Consider the following 22,767-nt stretch of genomic DNA (forward strand, 5'->3'; position numbering starts at 1 on the left):
GAGGAGGTGCTTTTCTACCTTAGCTGTGACTGCATAGCCCCAAATTAACATAAGCCACCCTCCTCAGGCGGCACCTGGAGATCCAGCTATTAAAACTGATGTCCAGATGACCAAGACCAGTTCTTCTGGAGACAATGGCTGCTTTGGGCAGTGAATTCTATGGCTTTATACCCTACTGAGGTCCCTCCCCACCCAAAATCCTGCCCTCCCCAGGCTCTACCCCTCAAATCTACAGGTATTTCCTAACCCAGAGTTGGCAACTGTGTAATCGGCTATGGAACCACTTCCCAGACCCTTGGAACCCAGAAAACATGGCACAGGAGAAGGTGCTTTTCTACCTTAGCTGCCACTGCATAACACCCCCCTCCCCCTCAAAAAATAAGTCAGAGGTGGAGAGAACCGTATCTGTTACCATGAGGCTGTCCTCCCATTCTACCCACTTGGGGCAGCAAAATGACTTGAGACAGCCCTGCCTTATAGCTAAGCAGAAGGAAAGAAACATGGCTTGCCTCCCTCCATTTTCCGCTTCCCTCTGCCATCCCACCAGCCAAAGTCGGGACAGTCATCTGGAGCTTCCTTCTAGATTCCGTTGTATTTCTTCCCACAACGGGCATTACTCGTAGTTCGCAATAAAACAATTAAAACATTTAAAACAATGCTAAAATTAGTTAACAATAACACAGTAGGTGCTAGTATTGTTGTTGCTGGATCAACGATGGCTACCATATTAGTTCTTTCTTCCCATAACCGGCTCCTAGGACTACTTCAGGTGTCTTTCAGACAGTTGGCACAGGCTGATGTTATAAATTCCAGAGACAGCAGGGCTTCCTATTCCTCAACAACTAGTTGTTAATGAAGTTAAATGGTGGCGGTGGCTCCAGTGGGAGTCACCACAAGTTGAGAGTCCTAGTGCCACCATGGATGACACCAGGTCCATTGCCTGAGTAGAGTCCATTGCCTGAGTTGCATCATCGGCATGGACACTGAAATCACCCAAGACTATCAGTCTAGGGTGTTCCAACGCCCAGTCTGATACGGCCTCCACCAGGGACGGTAGGCTATCAGTCGGTACATTGGGTGGTCGGTACACCAGCCAAATTGCCACACTCTCCCTGGCTTCCCACACCAAGCTGGCACACTCTATGCCTGTGATTCTTGATGGCAGGAGCGCCCTGAAGGAGTAAGCCTCCCGAATAGAGCCACTCCTCCCCCTCCCCCTAGTCCGTGATTGGTGAAGGACCGAGAACCCAGGAGGGGCCAACTGGGAGAGAGCTACTCTCCCCCTCCCATACCCAGGTCTCGGTCACACACGCCAGGTCTACATTCTGCTCTTGCAGAAAATCCTGAAGGACCATAGTTTTGTTATTTATAGACCTGGCGTTACACAATGCCAATGTTGGAGGGGGGGGGTTAATCATCCTAGCCCCACCACCTATCTTTGGGATGGGACACAGGCTGGAAGGGGGTCGAGCTTCTCTATTTCTCTGTCCCCTTCCCTTAACTCCATGCTTGGGCCCATCACTATACTTTCACCTCCCCAGGAGCACTGGAATCATTTTCCTGGTTGTCATCTCGCCTGCTGGTCTTTGCCAGCTGCTAGCCAGCTATGGGCCTCAGACCAACTGACTGCAATCCTGACCAGGCTAATATTTCAGCAGCAGACACTGGCTGCCAGTAACTCCTTAATTCAGTGTGATACACTTTATATCAGGGGTGTCAAACATGTGGCCCGGAGGCCGGACCAGGCCCCCAGAGGACTTTTATCAGGCTCACAGTGGAACTGGCTGTCTTCTGCTTCTTCTCCAGTTCTGCTGCTGCTGCGTCATCGTAGGTTTGCAGCTTATAGATACATACCTGAACAGCATACTCAAGATTGCAAGAGCACAGACACTTTGATGCAATAATTCAGAGCAAGAGGTGTCAGTTATCAGACACTGTTAAATAAACAAAATAAACCTTCAGTGCCAAATTTCCGAGGATCAATGGAATGATATCTGGCAAAATCAGAACTCATCGTCAAAATCCTTATACATTATAGAGACAAACATGAAGGTCCTGTTGAGATGGTACTTAACACCAACTAAACTAGCTCACTTGATACCCACCATGTCGCCGCAGTGCTGGAAACAGTGCGGATCTAAAGCAACTTACTTTCATAACTGGTGGTCCTGCAAAGTTATTCAAAGCTTTTGGCTTCAAGTAACAGACTACATTCACAAATTAACGAATTACAATTTACCTTTTTCGCCGGCTATTCTTCTCCTCGGTTTGTGGCCCTATGACGGTCCTCCTGAAAAAGTAAAAAAATTAATCAGTATTCTCTCCACAGTGGCTAAAATCCTAATTGCAAAGTATTGGAAAGACACTAAGGTGCCAAATATAACTCAGTGGTGGTATAAAGTATGGGATCTATTCATGCTGGACAATTTCTCAGTTTATCATTCCAATAGCCAAAATGAGAGTGACTTTTCCAATCCTCTAAATATCTGGTACCCTATCTTAGATAAAATGAACATTGACACCTTTGATTGGGAAACTATATCTAAAGCCAAATACAAGTTACTGGTATTTGGTTAGTCTAGATTTCCTAACCGAGACCTTTTTTCTCTTTTTTTATATAGACTTTTTATGCTATTATTCACTGTGTTATTGTTGACAAAGAGTCGCCATTTTGTATTGTAGTTTTTTATAGTAAAATAAAAAAAATTAAAATGTATTGGGGTGGGGGGTACCCCGCACCCGACGACAGCTCCAATCCTTCTTAGGATTCACGAACTTTTACAGAAATTTTTTAGTGTTTGTGTCCTTTATAAAGTTTATATCTCTGCTACCTGGCATTACATTTTGTGACACACATTTTGTGACTCCCATCTTTAAAAAGGGTTCCAGAAGGCCAAACAAGGTCTCATTTATGTCAGATCTGGCCTTCATAATAAATGAGTTCGATACCCCTGCTTTATATGGACATGATCAGTACACATCACATGATGAACATTACGGTACATGATCAGAGCTGTCTTTGTAAAAACGTTCATAGGCCCATTTGTCAAACTGAACCTTGGATTAGTTTCTTTGACTACAGAAGAGTATACAGTTGGGGTCCTCAACTTTTTTTTAGCTTGCAGGCACCTTTGGAATTTTGAGAGGATGGTGAGCAACACTGGAGGCAAAGCTAAACTAAAAATGGTTGCAGCAGAAGGAACCCAAAGCAATACCCCCCTCCTTGCGTTGTAAAACCGAGCCAAAGCTGTATAGTTGATTTGTAAGAATTTAACTTTCTCTGTACTTCTCCCTCATTACACTGTGAGCCATCCCTAGAGCCTTCATATATAGAACATAAATTAAAACAAAAAACTAAAAACTAAACTAAAAACCTGAAGCCATCAACTTTCTCCACTGTATTCCTCTAACAGATTCTTGTGTTCTCCTACTGAATGACTTGTGATAATTATTTGAAACCAGAGAATGTATAACGGATCCGGAGGTGTGTATGTGGGATAACATGGCAGAGAACTAAGTTGAAGCCCCCCTGCCAAAGCAGCCCGAAAAAGATACCCAAAGAGGAATCCCTCATCTTACAGCAACCCAAAAAGAATTTAACTTTCTCTGTACTTCTCCCTCATTACACTGTGAGCCATCCCTAGAGCATTCATATATAGAACATAAATTAAAACAAAAAACTAAACTAAAAACCTGAAGCCATCAACTTTCTCCACTGTATTCCTCTAACAGAATCTTGTGTTCTCCTACTGAATGACTTGTGATAATTATTTGAAACCAGAGAATGTATAACGGATCCGGAGGTGTGTATGTGGGATAACATGGCAGAGAACTAAGTTGAAGCCCCCCTGCCAAAGCAGCCCGAAAAAGATACCCAAAGAGGAATCCCTCATCTTACAGCAACCCAAAAAGAATTTAACTTTCTCTGTACTTCTCCCTCATTACACTGTGAGCCATCCCTAGAGCATTCATATATAGAACATAAATTAAAACAAAAAACTAAACTAAAAACCTGAAGCCATCAACTTTCTCCACTGTATTCCTCTAACAGAATCTTGTGTTCTCCTACTGAATGACTTGTGATAATTATTTGAAACCAGAGAATGTATAACGGATCCGGAGGTGTGTATGTGGGATAACATGGCAGAGAACTAAGTTGAAGCCCCCCTGCCAAAGCAGCCCGAAAAAGATACCCAAAGAGGAATCCCTCATCTTACAGCAACCCAAAAAGAATTTAACTTTCTCTGTACTTCTCCCTCATTACACTGTGAGCCATCCCTAGAGCATTCATATATAGAACATAAATTAAAACAAAAAACTAAACTAAAAACCTGAAGCCATCAACTTTCTCCACTGTATTCCTCTAACAGAATCTTGTGTTCTCCTACTGAATGACTTGTGATAATTATTTGAAACCAGAGAATGTATAACGGATCCGGAGGTGTGTATGTGGGATAACATGGCAGAGAACTAAGTTGAAGCCCCCCTGCCAAAGCAGCCCGAAAAAGATACCCAAAGAGGAATCCCTCATCTTACAGCAACCCAAAAAGAATTTAACTTTCTCTGTACTTCTCCCTCATTACACTGTGAGCCATCCCTAGAGCATTCATATATAGAACATAAATTAAAACAAAAAACTAAACTAAAAACCTGAAGCCATCAACTTTCTCCACTGTATTCCTCTAACAGAATCTTGTGTTCTCCTACTGAATGACTTGTGATAATTATTTGAAACCAGAGAATGTATAACGGATCCGGAGGTGTGTATGTGGGATAACATGGCAGAGAACTAAGTTGAAGCCCCCCTGCCAAAGCAGCCCGAAAAAGATACCCAAAGAGGAATCCCTCATCTTACAGCAACCCAAAAAGAATTTAAATAATGCTCCTATATAAATCAATGGTGTGACCTCATTTGGAATACTGTGTGCAGTTCTGGTCACCACACCTTAAAAAGGATATTATAGCTTTGGGAAAAGTGCAGAAAAAGGCAACTCGAATGATAAAAGGGTTGGAACACTTTCCCTATGAGGAAAGGTTAAAGTGCTTAGGGCTCTTTAGCTTGGAGAAACGACGACTGAGGGGTGACATGATTGAGGTTTATAAGATTATGCATGGGAAAGAGCAGGTAGAGAAAGAGGTACTTTTCTCCCTTTCTCACAATACAAGAACTCGTGGGCACTCCATGAAATTGCTGAGCGGTCGGGTTAGAACAGATAAAAGGAAGTACTTCTTAACCCAAAGCGTGATTAACACTTGGAATTCACTGCCACAGGAAGTGGTGGCGGCTACAAGCATGGACGGGTTCAAAAGGGAATTAGATAAGCATATGGAGCAGAAGTCCATCAGTGGCTATTAGCCACAAGGTATAGATAGGGACTCTGGGGCAAGTGATGCTCTGTTTTCTTGGTGCTTGGGGGGGGGTCAACAGTGGGGGGGCTTCTAATGACCTGGTCCCACTGGTGGACCTCCTGATGGCACCTGGTATTTTTGGCCACTGTGTGACACAGAGTGTGTGTGACAGAGTGATGGACTGGATGGGCCTTTGGCCTGATCCAACATTGGCTCTCTTATGTTCTTATGTTTGCCCACTGCAGCCCTATAGCCTATTTGAAATAAAATTAACTTCTGAGTAAACCTTGAACGCACTTGTAGTGCATCCATGTTCGATGCGGTTTACTTTTGCTTATGAAAAAAAAAGTTTTGCTCCGAATTAGGGTTGCCAGCCTCCAGGTGGGGCTTGGGGATCTCCGGCTTTTACAACTGATCTCCAGGTGACAGAGATCAGCTCCCCTGGAGAGAATGGCTGCTTTGAAGGGTGGACTCTATGGCATTGTGACATGCTGAGACCCCTCCCCTCCCCAAAACCCGCCCTCTCATGGATCCACCCCCAAACTCTCCAGGTATTTTCCAACCCAGACCTGGCAACCCTACGTCCGAATTGCCGCCTATTTCTGCGGGATTTGAAAGAAATTTATTGTGAATTAAATGTACGAATAAGATAAGGCGCGTTCCAAAGATTTCGTGCGGGCTGCATAACTGCGAAATATACTAGCACCGTTAATAACAGATTTACAGCTACATCCGAACACCTCTGTTGTCGACGATTATTTTGCGCGTGTGCGTCTAAACAAAACTAGCCAGGGGACTGAAAAGCGAAAACTCCAACGGATCACCCAAGAAAACGAAACAGAAAGTCGGAATCCTTCGAAGAGAGAGGAAGAAAGAGAGCGTGAAAGGTTCCAGCGGCGCGATGCTGCAAGACGAGTGACGTCACTTACCACCCTGGACTACTCAGGCATCCTCCAGACTCCGGCGAGGCCTCAGAGCACCAGCCCCGCCCGCACTGGTGAGCCGGCAAACGCGAGCGGAAGACATGAAAGGCGCCTGCGCGAAGGAAGGAACCCGGAAGCGGCTTGCTGGAAAGAGTGAGCAAAGGGCCAGAAGGCGGTGGGAGGTGGGTGGTGTCAGCGTGGCCGGAACCGGTGGGGAAGACTCGAAGGTAAGTGAGTTAGCCTGAGTCTAGAACAGCTGGCCATAGCATCGGGAGCCCTGGAGGGGCCGTCAAGTCAGGGAGAAAGCATGTGTCACCTAGTTCCTACTCAAAGTAATTCCTTCTGAATTCAGATCCAGGTGGTCAGCTGTGTTCGTCTGAAGCAGTCGAACAAATTTAGAGTCTTTCTGAATTCAGCGGGGCTTCCTTCCAAGTAAGCGTGCATAGGATCGTGGCTGTAGATCTCGAGCCTCTGCTTGCTAGCACACTTTCCTTTCCTTTTCTCTTCTAGCCACGTTTTCTCGGAAGCAAGTCCCATTGAGTTTGATGGAACTCAAGCCGGTGAGCCTGCCATCCCGAGCCTATACATGTTAGGTCAGGAGCGGGTCTAGCTGGACATTTCCAAGTAACGGTTTTATAGGATTTCAGGCTCCTAGCCTGATTCTCGTTTTCCACCCAGGTCAAAAGGATATTTTAAAGGGTTTTACATTTGGGTTTGAAGTTAACTAACGGGATAGCTGTGAAACGTGGTTCACTTCAGGCTTGTTCGAAAGTTAAGGTACATTGATTTCAATTCTGGTTGTTCTGAAGTAAACACATAGGTTTGGTCAAGGATTTAATACAGTCCGGTGGCACCTTTAAGACCAGGTTTTATTCAGGTACAAGCTCTCCCTCCTCTGTGAGGGCAGATCTGCGCGTTCCCCCACCCCCAATAGCTAGCAATCCAAAATAGTCCAGTGGAGCCTGAGTGGTGGGTGTTGCCTTCTGACACACTTCTGGTGATGTCAGGGGTGTGTGGCATATGCAAATGAGTTATGCTAATACGTTATGCTAATGCGTTATGCTAATGAACTCCTGCAGCTCTTTTTCTACGAAATGACCCCTGACCAAAAGAGTTCTAACTAGCTATCACCAGAAATACGGGGTTAAAGAAGCTATTTCTGGGTGTCACAGAATTAGGGCCTGGATTGAGCCTCAGTCCTCTGTTAAACCTACATTACTTTAATTTCTGTAGTATAGTTGAATCTTTGGTTCTGTTTCCCAGGAGGCTTCAGGACTCTGCTGGTGCTGTGGCCTTCTGGTACTGATAATCTTGTACATAGAATCATAGAATCACAGTGTTGGAAAGGGCTATACAGGCCATCTAATCCAACCCCCTGCTCAATGCAGGATCAGCCTAGAGCATGACTTTTGTCTTTTGGAATGTTTATTCTGTTTTTAGTTGTTCAATTATGGCATATGCCTCTTTGTTAGCCGCCCTGAGCCCGTTTGGGGAGGGCGAGATATACATTTAATAAATAAATAAATAGCATACACTATCAGAATCAAAATACACAGGATATCTGCAACTAGCTTCCTTGACTTTCTGAGTCACCCTAGCTTTCCCTGAGTTTCCTTGACGTTCTTGACACCAGATATAGAAAGAAAGGGCTGAGCTTTGTTGTGTATGTCAGGTATATGTCAGATGCTTAGCAACATTGACTGTCGGTTACATTAGCTCCTATGGGCAGAAAAAAGGCACTTAAAGTCTGAATTTAGTCTTGTTCACTGTTGTTCTGGCCAACCACCCTGCGTTATGGGCCTTGGCAGGCGACCAGAATATATTCTTTATAAAATTACAGTGCACTCTAATTAGGTGTTTGATTAATTTGATTAATTTTGTATCCTGCATACCAGATTCTTTTATATTTTAAAGGGTTTTACATTTGGGTTTGAAGTTAAATAAATAAGAGGTGTTCTGAAACAACCGCCTCTTTCTCTCTCTTGATGCACTTGGGAAGCCAGTTTCTTTCCCTCCCCAATGAACACAGTGGGGATGGGAGTCCTTGAAAAAGTTCCTGTGCTTCTCGTTTCCCCAACACTAGGCAGGCTTTGAAACTTGCCATTCCTTAGTGCTGATCCTCTGTGGGATACCCTACTCATCCTTTTTATGGAAAGAGTTTTTGAGAGATACTTGAAGATAAATGTTTTTAGCTGTATTTATTCAAAACATGTTTGACACCTTTCCATCCAATTTAAGGTAGTGAATAACCAAAAACATAAAAAGCTTTAAAAATGTGCGTGTGTGTGAGTGTGAATCAAAACAAGAAGTAATGAAACACACAAACAGGAAGGATGGTCAGTGATGGAATGCCAAACAAAACAGAAAAATCTTCACAATGATAGGGGGGTGGACAGACAATTATGGAATTCCCTGGGGAGAGAATTCCTTAATTTTGGCGCCATGAAGAAGAGAAAGGTCCTTTTGAGGGTTGCCACCCATCTAACCACTGAAGGTGGGGGCACCTAAAGATTCATGACACCCAAGTAAATATAGTCATTTGTTACTCATACAATGTGTTGTGGTAATTTGTCCGCAGTGTTCTAATCTATGCTACCATATGCAGAATTCTGGATTACTTAATGAAAAATAAACATAGTAATCTTTATGTGTACATACTATAGATGTGTGTAAATAGTAAATGAAGTGAGTATGAAAGACCTAAATCAATACAAATAGTATTTTTTTTCTTCTAAAAGACTGTCATGCCATGATAGCATTTCCTTACACCCTTTTGCATTTTACTACATATTTGTTTTAGGATTTAGAAAGAAAACATATATTTTTATAATAAGCTGGTTTTCAAATTTCCCAGTGTGTTTCAAACGTGAATGTTCTTTAGGGGTAACTATGCACTATACAGGAGCTGCGGTGGCTCAAGTGGTTAAGACGCTGAACTGCAGGCTGTGGAAGGTTGGTAGTTCAGCAGTTTGAGACCCGGGTGCTGCATGATGGAGTGAGCTCCCGTCTCTAGTTCCAGCTCCTGCCAACCTAGCAGTTCGAGAGCAACAAATTGCAAGTAGATAAATAGGTACCGTTTCGGTGGGAAAGTAACATCATTCCGTGCACCTTGGTGTTTAGTCATGCCGGCCACATGACCACGGAAACATCTTCGGACAGCCCTGGCTCTTCGGCTTTGAAACGGAGATGAGCACCGCAACCCTAGAGTCGGATTCGACTGGCTTTCGAGCAAGGGAACCTTTACCTTTATGCATTATACAGATAATTCTGTATCATTCCAAAATTGGTTTATTCACTATTGTGCAACTTAAAAGTTTTAAGGCTTCCTGAGCTTAGAGAAAGTGCTTTCTGCATATACAATATCTGTACTAAACAGATATCTGTACTAAAGTGTGATTTTCCTTGTCTAGAGAGATTTTTAATAACCCGATATGTCAAATAATGGCAAACAAAGGCAATATACGTCACTTTCTCATATATCCCACTGACTAAAAACTGCTTGGTTTTTTTTAGGATTGTGCTGAGGCTGCAAACAATTTTTGGTGATGGGTTGTTGCAGTAATTGTAAAGTTATTGGTGCTACACAGACCCTTTTTTAAAATCAAAAATCTCTTGTTCCAAGTTCTACAGGTATAAGTGCACAGTCTGTAGCCAGAGAACAGTTTCTCAGTCAGCAGTGACTAAGAAGGATCTAAGGTACAAACCTTAGGGCCTGCTGGTGAATGGGCTCAACTGTATACATGAAAGCCACTACACCACCACAGTTTTGTATTTATTCATACATATATCTCTTTTCCCCAAAGATATCTAAAGCATCTCACAGAAAAATACCAACATACAGTTTATTCAAAGAAATAGTACAATGAAATAAACATATCCTGGGCTTGTCCTAATTGATAGGTGTCTGGCTGTGAACCAAAGGCAACAGACCTTTGGATCTTGCCCTCTGGTCATGCCCAGGCTTTAAGTACCTGCAAGGAGGGGAAAACAAATGTATCCCAGGTAGAGCTCAGCTGCAACTAGCTGTTGGAGTCACAGGAGCACAGCTCCACTTGTATTGTTTTTGGAACTAGTGGTCTCTTGTTTAAAGCTGAGCAGTTCCTCACCTTACTAGACAAAAAGCCTTGCTGGAGAATTTCTAGTATTGCATTTTTGCCTGATGCTAAAATCTCCATTTCAAGGGTTTCCTTAAAAAGAAAAAAGCAAAAAAAAGCATAGTATCTAAATTTGTTCTTTCATCACGAGTAACTTTGCTACTGGTGTTGGATTAACTTGAAGTTGAGAAGCTTATACAATTAAAAATGTATCAAGTAGTCAGAATTCCATATTCTTAAGTGCTTTGAGTGTTGTTTCTAAAGCAACAAAGCCATGCATTTCTGTATGAACTGTAGTCAGCGCTGTATCCTAAAGCACTATAATTTCCATTCCAATATTGACCTGATTTAGATGAATGTTGGTTTCCTGAAACAGAAGATTACAAATTGGGAGCTAAGTTTGGAACAATATGTTTCCTAACCTTATCCTTTCTGGCACAAATTCTTTATGCTTGTTCCTTTTCTTAGCAGTCTTAGTCAGGATTCAGTGTTGCATCTGTCCCCACCCTAACTATCCAGGATTGCAAAGCAGACTGAGTAGCAAACGCACAAATCCTGGAGAAGGAGGAACCTTTTTAGTGTTCATCCATGGATAGTGTACGGGGAGCTGTAATTCTGAATCATGGTCAAAGCCAAGAAAAAAGAAACAGTAGAATTTCTACCAGAGGAGGGAAGGGGAGCCTTTCCAAGGCTGGCTCCTATTTTGCAAGCTATTGTATGCAGGGAGCCAGTGATAAGTGTTTATTAGTCCAGTGCCTTTGTCCAACTTCTTTTAAAAAAATACATGTTCTTGTAACAAAAGTATGTCCTTTTTAAAAATAAAGACTGTAGTGCTTTAAGTTGGTGGTACATATTATGTAATGCTGAATGCTTTATGAGGTCAGGCTTTGGAACATTCTTTACAGGAGTACTGAAGGCTGTTCTGTCCCTTTTTAATGTAGGAGAGTGTTAATTATAAACTGTGTAAAATTTACTGATTATCCATGTGAAATGTGAGTGTCTGTGGGGTTTCAGTTAGGGTTGTTATCTGAAGAACATAGGTAGGGTGTTTTGGGTTTTTTTTACATGAATGCCCATGCATTAAGCCATACTTCAAGGAATCCTTTTTGCTGTCTGGTGCAATATGGCCTAACTACTGTTGTACCATAAAACCTCTAAAATACTCTACCTACCAGGCAATATATTTAATAAATAAATGGTCTGTTCCTTAGTGAAAATAACCTTATGTATAACTTGACCCTGTGCATGATTACTCAGAAGTAAGTATCAAAGATTTCAAAGTGTGCATACGGTTTCAAGTTTAGAATATCTTTATAGTTGTCCAGGGTCAGACCTCCCACCCCCGCGCTTACCTCCAAGGAGACAGAGGCTTCCAGACCATGCTAAGGAACCCGTCCAGGGAAGGCTGCAGGAGCCCAGTGTGATTTAACAGCATTAGCTTCCCAGCTCACCACAATGCCCAGAAATGCTAGGCAGGCCAGGGGGCAGCCAACCCCCCGAGGCTGGCAGGAAAGGCATGAGGCTACAGGGGTGGCAGAAGAGCAACAGAACCCACCACAAGCAACAACACTTTCCTCATCTGTTACTGGAGTCAGAATTCCAGGAAGGCTTCTTTGGAAGAGTGGGGCAGGAAACAGGCTGCAGTGACCTCTTTAGGCCAGCAGGAGCCAGAGGAGAAGCCTTACAAGGCTTCCCATGGGAAATAGGACCCCAGGCAGGCACCTGCCCCTTGGGCCTAGGATTCACCACTCCCATAAGCCCAACCCCCAGGAGAGAGGGAGTGGGCGAGGCCAGAGTTGTCTGACCCACAGGCAGTCCTTTAAAAGGTGCATCCTGGGAAAGCCAGGGAGGAAGGGCCAGACCTCACCTAAGTCAAGAGGTTACTTGGAGGAGAGGTTATTAGGGAGAGGTTACTGGTAGGAGCGGGAGACAGTGCTGTAAAATCCCTCCTCCTCACTCTTTTCTGAGGTTCTACCATGAGGGCAAGCTCTGCAAAGGAGCCTTGGAAAAGGAGACGGTCCTGGATGCGAGCTTGATGCTGCAATATTGCCTGTGTTGGAATGGCACAACATTGATTTTTACAAACTGGCAACTAAAGTAACTTCTTGATACATTTCATGCCCCCAAGTAATAAGAAGGAGATTGGATTTATATGCCGTCCTTCACTTGGAGTCTCAGAGCGGCTTACAAACTCCTTTCCCTTCCGCTCCCCACAACAGACACCCTGTGAGGTGGGTGGGGCTGAGAGAACTCTGGCACAAACTGCTCTTTTTCAAGGACAGCTGTGCCAAAGCTTGTGACTGACCCAAGGTCACATCAGCAGGTGCAAGTGGAAGAGGGGGGATTCAAACCCGGTTCTTCCAGATTAGAGTCTGCACACTTAACCACTACACCAAACTGGCTCTCAGTAATATCAGTGGCAGTAGATGTAGACCTACTTGAGAGTAAGCCCTGTTGAATTTATTGCTAAGTTAACATGCAAAGAACGATGCTGTTAATAAACACTGTGTAAAGTTACAATTTATTTCATTTGTAGAATTGTATTTTCTCTTGAAATGTATGCAATCCTAAGATCCTACAGCTTTGACTGTAAAGCTGCACTGGGCTTTCTGGGATTAACTGTTCTAGAAATGACATTTGGTGTCTTAGAGCAGCCAAGAGAATGGCTTTATCTCCCCATTCCCAGTAGTTTTGTCATTTACTAGTGAAGCTCTGGGAGAAAAAAGCCTTTCCATTTTCTCCCCATTCATCTTTGAAGCTATCCTAAAGGACTCTGTGGGTTCATGGATAAATTCTTCGCACTTCCCCCTTGTAAACTTCTGACTTTGCATTAATGAGATTGTTTCCTAAATGTTGTTCAGAACCTTGTCTGTCAGCCAAAAGGAAGACAAGTGCAACATTCAGATACTGATGACCAGAGCCCTGCAGTCATAACTGTGGTTTAATTGGTATATGAATTAAGAGATCCCTTTCAAAGAATGTTGCTATGAACACATCATTTTTTCTTTGTATAGTGTTGTATGAACTATGTATGTTCCAAAGAGGAAGTAAGAACATCTTTCCCCCAAAAAACCTTTAATTTTTTAAAAAATTGTTAATTAGAAACTGCAGATCTTTATTTTTGTTAGATTTATAAACCACTTCTCCAGTTTTTAAAAAAACTATCAAGTAAAAGTATTTCACTACTTTAAGAACATAAAATGCATAATTCATAACTTGGTTACCTTAGAAAGTTGTAATATTTGACATAGCAGGAGCCTGCTGTGGGTGGTCCGGGCTGGCCCGATCTCATCAGATCTTGGAAGCTAAGCAGAGTTGGCTCTGGTTAGTACTTGGATGGGAGACCACGAAGGAAGTCCAGGGTTGCTACGTAAAGGCAGGCAATGGCAAACCAGCTCTGTTTGTCTCATGCCTTGAAAACCTGATGGGGTTGCCGCAAGTTGACTATGATGATGGAGCTTTTCATTACCATTTGGCATACTTATGCAGTTTAAACATCTTGGCCAGTCCTCAGCAGAGGTGTACCCTTGTCAGTCTATTGAAGTCAGTGGCTTTAGAAAGGTATAACTCTGCTTAGGATTGTACTGATCATTTTCCTCAAAATTCTCACTATACCTCAAATGACAGGCAGCTGCAAATTAATGAGCCCTATGCTACCCACCTGCACACACCTGAAACACGGGGTTTTTTTTTGAAAATTGAAACCATATATTTTATAGTAAAGAAAAGGTTATTTGGACTGAGAAACAGTCTTCATGCACTCATATATATTAAGGATTATTAACAGACTAGGACACTGATTTTAGCAACATTGATTTTTTGGGGATGTATTACTGTCGTACACCACAGTTTTTCATATTAATGCTGAGCAAATTTAATCCCATTTAAAGAGTAAGGTTATTGAAAAAAAAATGTTGTATATGTCTAGTACATACAGGAATTATAATTATTGCTGCAGATGGCATTGCATAAAACCTTCCATACTATACAGTTCTAACAAGGCATTTTTGAATAAGAACTTTGTATTAAAAGCATTTAACTTGTTCCAGAATATTTAACAGGAAAATTGCTGTTGGACTAGACCAGTGGCCCAGCTAGTCTGGCGTCCTGTTTCAAACAATTGTCCTGGAGGGCCAACAGACAGGGTGTAGAGGCCAATCCCTTCCCCTGATTTGAAGTGTTCCCCCAACTAAGCAAAAAACGTCTTTCCCCGCCTTGTCCCCCCATTCATATTTCTCGTCTTTTTCCTTCTAACAGATTCACTATAAAGGCTTTACTGGTTATCACAGCTGGAAATTCATTGTTAATCTAAGAACAGATCTGGTGCCTAGGAATCTAAAATATGTTTGCTAGCCATATTAGTTTATATAGAGGTGAGGCGGGGCATTATAAAATGACTAATCTGTTTTACCACAGCTATTTTTTTCCCTTTCGATGCACTTTGCTTCTGCTTTTAAAAAGAATACCTGGCAAATCTGTATTATAAATTTTCAAGAAACAGAAGATTGTCTTGCCTTACTAAATCACGATGCCTTATACCCAAGTGGCTGGCTAAACAGTATCTTTGCCTTACTTTTTAATCTGGAAAAGTTTCTACAGAATTAGCAAAGTTTCATTCTGATTTTGTTGTTCTCTTTAGGAATTTGCACGTTGGAGAGTTGTGTTAATGTCTCATCGTACGGATCACTGAATGGGTAATAAATGGCCCTTCCTCGACTAACGGGTGCACTGCGCTCCTTTTCAAATGTCACTAAACAAGATGATTATAGTGAAGAATCTGCTGACTTAACGGTAATTATTCTTTAATAAAATGTACATATTCGGAAAATATTATGTTTCGATTTATCTACTTAAAGAATACAAAACGTTTTGCTACAAGTGATGCATTTCTTACATATTTTAAAGTTTTTGAAGGCTCACAAAGGAGATTTTGGTGCCACAAAGAGGGAGGCTGTGGTTCTGTGGGCTCCCCTTAATTCAGAAAGCATTTTGATGATTTGACATTAGAAAACGCTGCACCTAAGTTTTCCTCCCTTGTTTTATGACACATACTGCTCTCAGCAGGACAAACAATGGTATTCTGAGGACTGGTTCTGGCCTACAGTCTGGCCAACTGCTATGATGTGGAGAAGTTGGCATCTCCTTTACAATACTTTGTATGTAATACTTTGTTGTATTAATTCCCTGTAGGTGGGTGTTTTTGTTGGTTTGCCACAGATTGCTGATGAAGATTGGTGTTTGTAGATCAGTCCTTTAGCCCACCATATTGTTCAGTATGCACTGCAAATAGAGATACAAGTGAGAAAATGGGTTCCCAACTTATTATTTTTTTGGTTTTGATGGCTGTAGAGGCTGAGCTCAGAATTTCCTTTGGAAATGAAACCCTGAACTGTTAACCAATAGCAGACATTTGTGAAGCAAAAGGCAAGCTAGCAGAAATGGTATAGGAATTAAAAAAAAATCAGCCTTTGCCGCCAATTACATTCTTATACAGAGTAAATTGAAAAGAAACAAATTGGCATTTGAAAATTTGATACTGAGATGCCATCTACGCCTACATCTACACCTACCCAAGCACTTCAGGGCTGATTCTGATTTTTTGCATGTCAGTATAAGCCCAGAGTAACCCTCCTGATTATACTTCATTCCAGTTTTTCATCATCATTACTAGAATAGCGGTTGGGCTCCCTCTTCCCTTGTCATTTGAAATAGTGCTCTTCTACAACAAAATGGACCATTAAAAAAGAATCTGTTCACTGAAACGCGCATTGGCAACAACTAATATAGCACAAATTGAAGGAACATACTGTACAGCACTTAGGATATTTTTCTTACATAGTCTCTCCTGGTATATATCAAAGAGGAGTCTGAATACTAGATACAGTTAGTAATAATCCAGTCATAGGGGTCTTCCAGCTAACTGGAGTCAGCATGATAGAAAAAAACCCATAAGGAAATTGGACGTGGTTTGAGATTATGTTAATATCCTGTTTTCTTGATTGCTTAATTTCTCTGAAAAGTGAGAAAATGGGAAGGATCCCAAGAAGGATTATTGACTGGTGAAATGAAGAGTGGTATTTGTGACAAAGGGTTACTCTTTAAAAAGATTTTTGGAATTATAAATTAGGGTAAAAAGAGGATAGATGTAAATCTAACAATCAGCATAGGCTGACTTTTCAGGTGTTTCTTCCCACCTTTTCCCATAGCAGAGAGATGATTTTGAGGAAGGGACAGGGGAAATGGGAGATGGGCGGGAGGAAAGGAAGAGTGTTTCTTGAAAAAAATATTTGGCTTATGGAAGTCATTGTCACATAGACTGTAGAAAATGGAGGGTCAGAGACTGGATGGTAGATGCTGTTTTTGTGTCGAGGCCTAAGCATTTTAATTACAGATGTGTGGAGATTATGTTTTAAGATATAAGCAACCAACTGTAGTCAGTAAGGACTGACTCGGTTGCATCAAATTTCTTTCTTTTTTTTTACAGATACTTTTTATTGGGTTTTCACAAGAATGCATATTCACCAACAATTATTAATACTAATACAATAGATTCCTTATACTTCAAATCATTTCTACAAAGCAACATTACTACCCAACTTCATAAATTTTCCTTTTACACAATCACCAAAAACTGAAACTTTCATATACACACATCCAGTAATATTAACTTTTAAGATTCCTTCTTTCTCCTTTCTATAAACCTTAAGTTAATCTTTTTCAAATCACATTTGTTCCCTTGGAATAGGATACTAGATATCTTCCCATTAGTATCCGCAACTAAACTCTTCATCCTTTTCCTTTTTTACTATTTACCTCCTTACAATTTAAGTCAAGATTGTCTACCCTATACACCTGTCATACTATTTATAATTACATTTGCCCTAGACATATAGTATGATCAGTATATTTTTCCATTACTTGGCTATTTCCCCTTCCTAAAATTCCATTGATATTTTACCACTAAATAAACACTTTGCCCTATTTATATCAAATCATTTCATTTAAATTGATAGCCATTAAACTTCTTATTTCCTATACTCTAAGAGCATAATACTTATTTCTCTCCTATGCACATCTTTCAAACAGTCAGATAACAAAAAAACAAACAAACCTAAAAACACATTAAGGACAATAAAAATCCAACATAATTTTAGTAAACATTTTTACCATAATCAAATCATTTCATTCCACCACCTTTCAATTCATATCCTCTTACATTTAACATTATGTTCCAGTAAATAAACATCCCCTTATTCCAATCTATTTGTTCCATCATAAATCATGATTATACCTTCAAGCAAAATCAAATAATTCCAGCACTCTTAAATTCATTATTTCCTATACTCTATGAGTGCAATACTTATTTCTTTCCAGTATACTTCTTTCAAAAACACAAATAGGACTGACAAAAACCAAAAACACCTTAAGGACAGTACAAAACCAACCAAAATAATTTTAGTAACCACTTTTACCATGCTTTATTCTTTTCATTCCACCATCATAAATTCATATCCTCTAACATTTAACAATATATTCTAGTAAGTAAACTTCCAATCTATCCAATTATAAATCCTTTTTTTACGCCTACCAACAAACGCACATAGAAACAAAACATATAAAGATTTCATAGAATTTAATTTGCCTTCTGTAACTTTTCCTCCCTTAGTAACATGTCTATGTGCTGTTTCTCTTTACACAGATGGTAGTTTATTTCCAGTCTCTCATTGTTATTTTTTGCAAAGTCATGTCTCCATTCCATTTTGTCCCTTTGTATCCTCCACTTGCATCGTCCTTGTCTTTCCCTTTTCCGTTTCCGTTTTTTCTTCTTTACAGGCAGAACTCTAACTCTATGTCCTCCTTTCCTTGCTGACACTCAATAATCTCTTCCGACTTCTGTATATTTGGTTCCACGTTTTCAATTCTCTCTGCTACAGTAGGGGTTTCATATAGATTTGCAAATGCATGTTCTATCCCCTTTTGTATTCCTTCTTTTAGGGCCTTTTGTATTTCTTCTTTTAGGACCTCTAAAAATTGTTCCACTGACATTTCTGTCACAAGTATATTCTCATCCAATATCTTCTCCATCTCATTTTCCCTTACAGCTGCCATTTCAATGTCCTTCAGCTTACAAACTTATATTCAGTTTACAATTATAAGTCCTTTCCCAAGAGAATAACATGCATTGCCGCGAATAAGAAAAAAAGAATAAGTATGCAACACTTAGCTTCTTCTCTCCCTTTCTGGCCGCTTTGTTTTTCTCTTTTGCGCTAATTGTTTTCGGGGCGTTTCCAGGGCGTCTTCGCGTTTTTCTTGAAGATGTGTGCATATCCGATTCTTAGGCTTTTCTTGCTTCGTTGCTTGTAATCCAAAATAAGGTTTTTTATAATTAAAAACAAAGACGGAAGGCAGCAGCTATGGGGAACGTGGCGGCCATGTTCCCCTCCACTTGCCCGCTTCTGCTTCGGGGCAAAAGTTGGACACCCCCCCACATTTGCCAGTTACAGGAGGGGTCAACACAAGCCCCCTGCACCAGATCTCTCTCCTGGAGATCTGTCGGGACTTTAATGGAGACCAAGAAAGCCCCAAAAGAAAGTGGGAGGGAATCGGGCTTCTGGAGCGCTCGCGTGCCCCGCCCGTCACCACGCCGCGCTGCTGGAAGTCTCCGGTTGCATCAGATTTCCGAGGGGGGCAGCTATAGCAGTCAGTTGCAGGAAAAAACATCCGAGAGTGTTTTGGCACCATTAAAGACTTAATAGATTTACTGTGGTATAAGCTTTCATGAATCGGATCACTTCACCAGGTACATTGATGAAGTGGCCTGTGGTTCACAAAAAGCTTATACCATAAATCTGTTAGTCTTTAATTTATTTATTATTTTAATTTATACTCTGCCCTCCCTATAAGCGGGCTCAGGGTGGCTTACAACGTTGGCACAAAATACCAATAAAACCATATAAAATCATTTTAAAACAAAGCAATACAGATGAAACTCATAAAATCATAAGGTGCTAGGGATCGTTCAGTTCATTGCTTGTGGTAGCGTACTAAGGATGTTTACAAGCTGAAAGTTCCAGCTCAGTGGTCTTCCTGAGTCGCTCGATGGAATAAGCCAGATGTTAAGGCTGGGGGGCGGGTTCGTTGATGGTAATAGTGAGGGCAGCTCCTTAGTTGAAAGCCTGGTGGAAGAGCTTTGTCTTGCAGGCCCTGCAGAACTGTAAAAGATCCCGCAGGGCCCTGATCTCTTACGGGAGCTTGTTCCACCAGTAAGGAGCTGCCACTGAAAAGGCCCTGGCCCTGGTCATAGCGAGCCTGTCATCTTTGGGGCCCGGGAGGGTCAATCAGTTCTGTGACCCTGACCGCAGTGCTCTCTGGGGTATATATGGGGAAAGGCAGTCCCTCAGGTATGTTGGTGCAACATTTAAGGTGAAACAGGGCTCCTATTCTGTTTCTTGCTGGCATATTATACTGGTCTTATGCCTTTTCTGAAGCATTTGAATTATTACATAGTAGTAGGCACTATAAATACCTTTCTTTTTTCTGATTATTGTTAAACATGCTCTTTATCGGCAATGTCTAATGCTTGCTGCAGCATTGGATTCTTCTAATATCTTGTATAAGTACACAGAGTGCAAGTTATTGCAAAGCAGGTTGCGTGTTGATAGTCTCTTTGTGTATTACCTTTTAAGATGTGCATTTAAGGTGTATAATAGTACAGTCTTATGCAGAGTTACTCTGGGCTAAGCCCACTGAAACCAGTGGCCTTAGAATGGAGTAACTCTACATGGGATTACACTGTTAGTGAATGCAATAGGCATCTATTGAGTGTGACAAACCTGATTTGTCTTGTGTAATATGTGAGATCAGTAGGTCCGCATTACGGAGTGAGCTCCCATCTCTGGCCCAAGCTCCTGCCAACCTAGCAGTCCGAAAGCAAGAAATTGCAAGTAGATAAATAGGTACCACTTCGGTGGGAAGGTAACAGTATGCGCCTCTGCATTTAGTCATGTTGGCCACTTGACCACAGAGACGTGTTTGGACAACACTGGCTCTTTGGCTTGGAAACGGAGATGAGCACTGCCCCCTAGAGTTGGATTCGACTAGCTTTTGAGCAAGGGAAACCTTTAAGAACATAAGAGATGCCAATGTTGGATCAGGCCAGTGGCCCATCTAGTCCAACACTCTGTCACACAGTGGCCAAAAATACCAGGTGCCATCAGGAGGTCCACCAGTGGGGCCAGGACACTAGAAGCCTTCCCACTGTTGCCCCCCCCCCAAGCACCAAGAATACAGTGCATCACTTGTCCCAGACTGAGAGAGGCCGCAAGCCGTGCCAAACAGCTGGGAGCTAAACAACAGGCCTCGCGGAGGGGCCCCGTTTCTGCTCCGGCTTTAAAGAAACAAAAAAAGGGAGAATAACAAGGAACAACTGGGGGGTTGGGGGGGGAGAGCACTGACTTTCCCTGAGGAAGGTTTTTTCAGGGCAGTAAGGGGGGGGCTTGGGGGGGAGAAATCTCATTTATTCCTTTGGGGCTTTGGAGGGCGGGCTACATTCATAGAGGTGGGCTTCGGGGGACAGTTTAAACATCGGGCAAGAGGAAGGAGGAGGAGTCGAAGAATCCGCTCCACAGTATAGAATATCTAATCTTACCTCTACGCTACTGGCCACAGCCAGATTGTCAATTGCAGCATTGTGGAAATCTCCGAATATACCATCAATTGCAATGTGGAGAGAAAAAAGCTGGGACCATTATATAATGGACAAAATCGCAAACACCTTCGGAGATGATCAACATAGACCCAAAAACACACACTCCAAGTTTGTTAGAACTTGGTTCACCTTTATACAGTATATGAGAGAACACGAATTTCTACCATCTAACCCAGCATATCTCGGATGGCTCAATTTCTAAACAATGTTTAGGCTTCAAATAAGATATCACCTTTGCTACATACACACACGATACACTCTACTCATAAATACTCTCTATCTTGGCTTTTCTAAGGAGAACGTGCAATACGTTAAATGATTCTCTATTCTTAACTCTACAGTTATTGTTTATTGTATTAGCTGTTAACAAACAAAAAAGTACTTAATGTTTGTAAGATATTTCTGCCTTACCTTTAATAAAAATCTATTATAAAGAAAAAGAAAACACATTGCTTCTAACATTATGGATAATTTGATTATTTAAAGTAATGCTCTAATGAGAATGAGACTTCTGGCAATGGCACTGTGATGCGGAGTGGCTTTTCGGATCACTCCGGAGCCGCCCGCTCCTCCTCTGCTCATTTGGAGCCCCCCCGAATACGGGGGGAGGTGCTCATTCCCATATGGCAAATGCGGGGGTGTGGTGGTTACTGCCCTGAAGCTAGAGCGACAACCTCCGTTTTAACTTTTTTGTTTTTTGGATTCTTAATGTATATGGCAATACTGGGACTCTGTGAGTACGCATGTTTCTAATTCTATCTATAGCCAAGACCTCAGACTTTGGATAAAGCTACCCCGAGTCGGTGTGCCCAAGATAGAGGTGATTAGCGGCCAGACAAGGAATGAGGGAAAGATTGACGTTTTTTCTTCTTTGTTTACGGAGTCAAAAAACATTGTTGATAAGGACTGACAACGAAGCCAGATACCCTAAATGGAGATTAAAAGCTTTAGATGGTGTTTAAAAGCTTCAAATTAAAAGCTGCGTTACTTGAGCTGAAATTAACTGTGTAACAAAAATGGCACTTGCAGAGGGAAATGAGGATGTGTATCATGCTTGTGGGAGAATTAACTGTTGAGCAGCTTCTGAAACTACTTAGAGAAGGAATACAGAAGGGAATACAAAAAGGGTTTGAAGAGGCTTGTGCGAATATAACTGAAAAACGGCAGAGTATACAACCAGATATCGAAGTTAAGGAAGAACAGATACAGCTCAAACAGAGTGTTGGGGAGGAACAAGTTTGCTATTCTAAGGAGTTGATGATACTCCGTCCCTCTCCACTATAGGAGTGGAAAAAGAGACAATGAGATTGTCCTATATAAAGACAGACCTAATACAAATGAATATGCAGAGAACTTCTTGTAAAGAAGGGAGAAAGGGGATAAAAAAGAAGCTAAAACGACAAGCCTGGAAGTTTAAGATGGAAAATTAAATACTGGATATAGCATGGCTGAAACACAGAAGGGGGAGTCTAGAAGTTAACTCACACGCACATATAAAGAAAGAAGACATCGGGACTCATTGATACAAAAATGCAAGCTACAAATCTTCAGGGGAAAAAAATCAAATTATTTGAGGATGAAAGATTATTTTTGCTGATTTATGCTTAATTGGAATATGAACTCTGGGTTTCTGTTTTGATGTGACACTGAAGATATGGTATTAGGGCAATGAAAATTGTGAAAAGTTAGATAT

General features: G+C 41.6%; 1 protein-coding gene across 1 annotated transcript in view; it reads left to right on the forward strand.

Moving 5' to 3' along the window:
• Window positions 1-15,067: 15,067 nt before the first annotated feature.
• The window catches only part of ASCC3 (activating signal cointegrator 1 complex subunit 3), a 409,581-nt gene continuing 401,881 nt past the window's right edge, over window positions 15,068-22,767 (forward strand). Inside the window, exon 1 of the mRNA XM_015417908.1 lies at window positions 15,068-15,157. Within this exon, the coding sequence (XP_015273394.1) occupies window positions 15,068-15,157 (90 nt within the window). The remainder of the gene's footprint in view (window positions 15,158-22,767) is intronic.

This window comes from Gekko japonicus, unplaced genomic scaffold (genome assembly GCF_001447785.1).
Source record: "Gekko japonicus isolate JY-2015 unplaced genomic scaffold, Gekko_japonicus_V1.1 scaffold665, whole genome shotgun sequence".
Taxonomy (NCBI): domain Eukaryota; kingdom Metazoa; phylum Chordata; class Lepidosauria; order Squamata; family Gekkonidae; genus Gekko; species Gekko japonicus.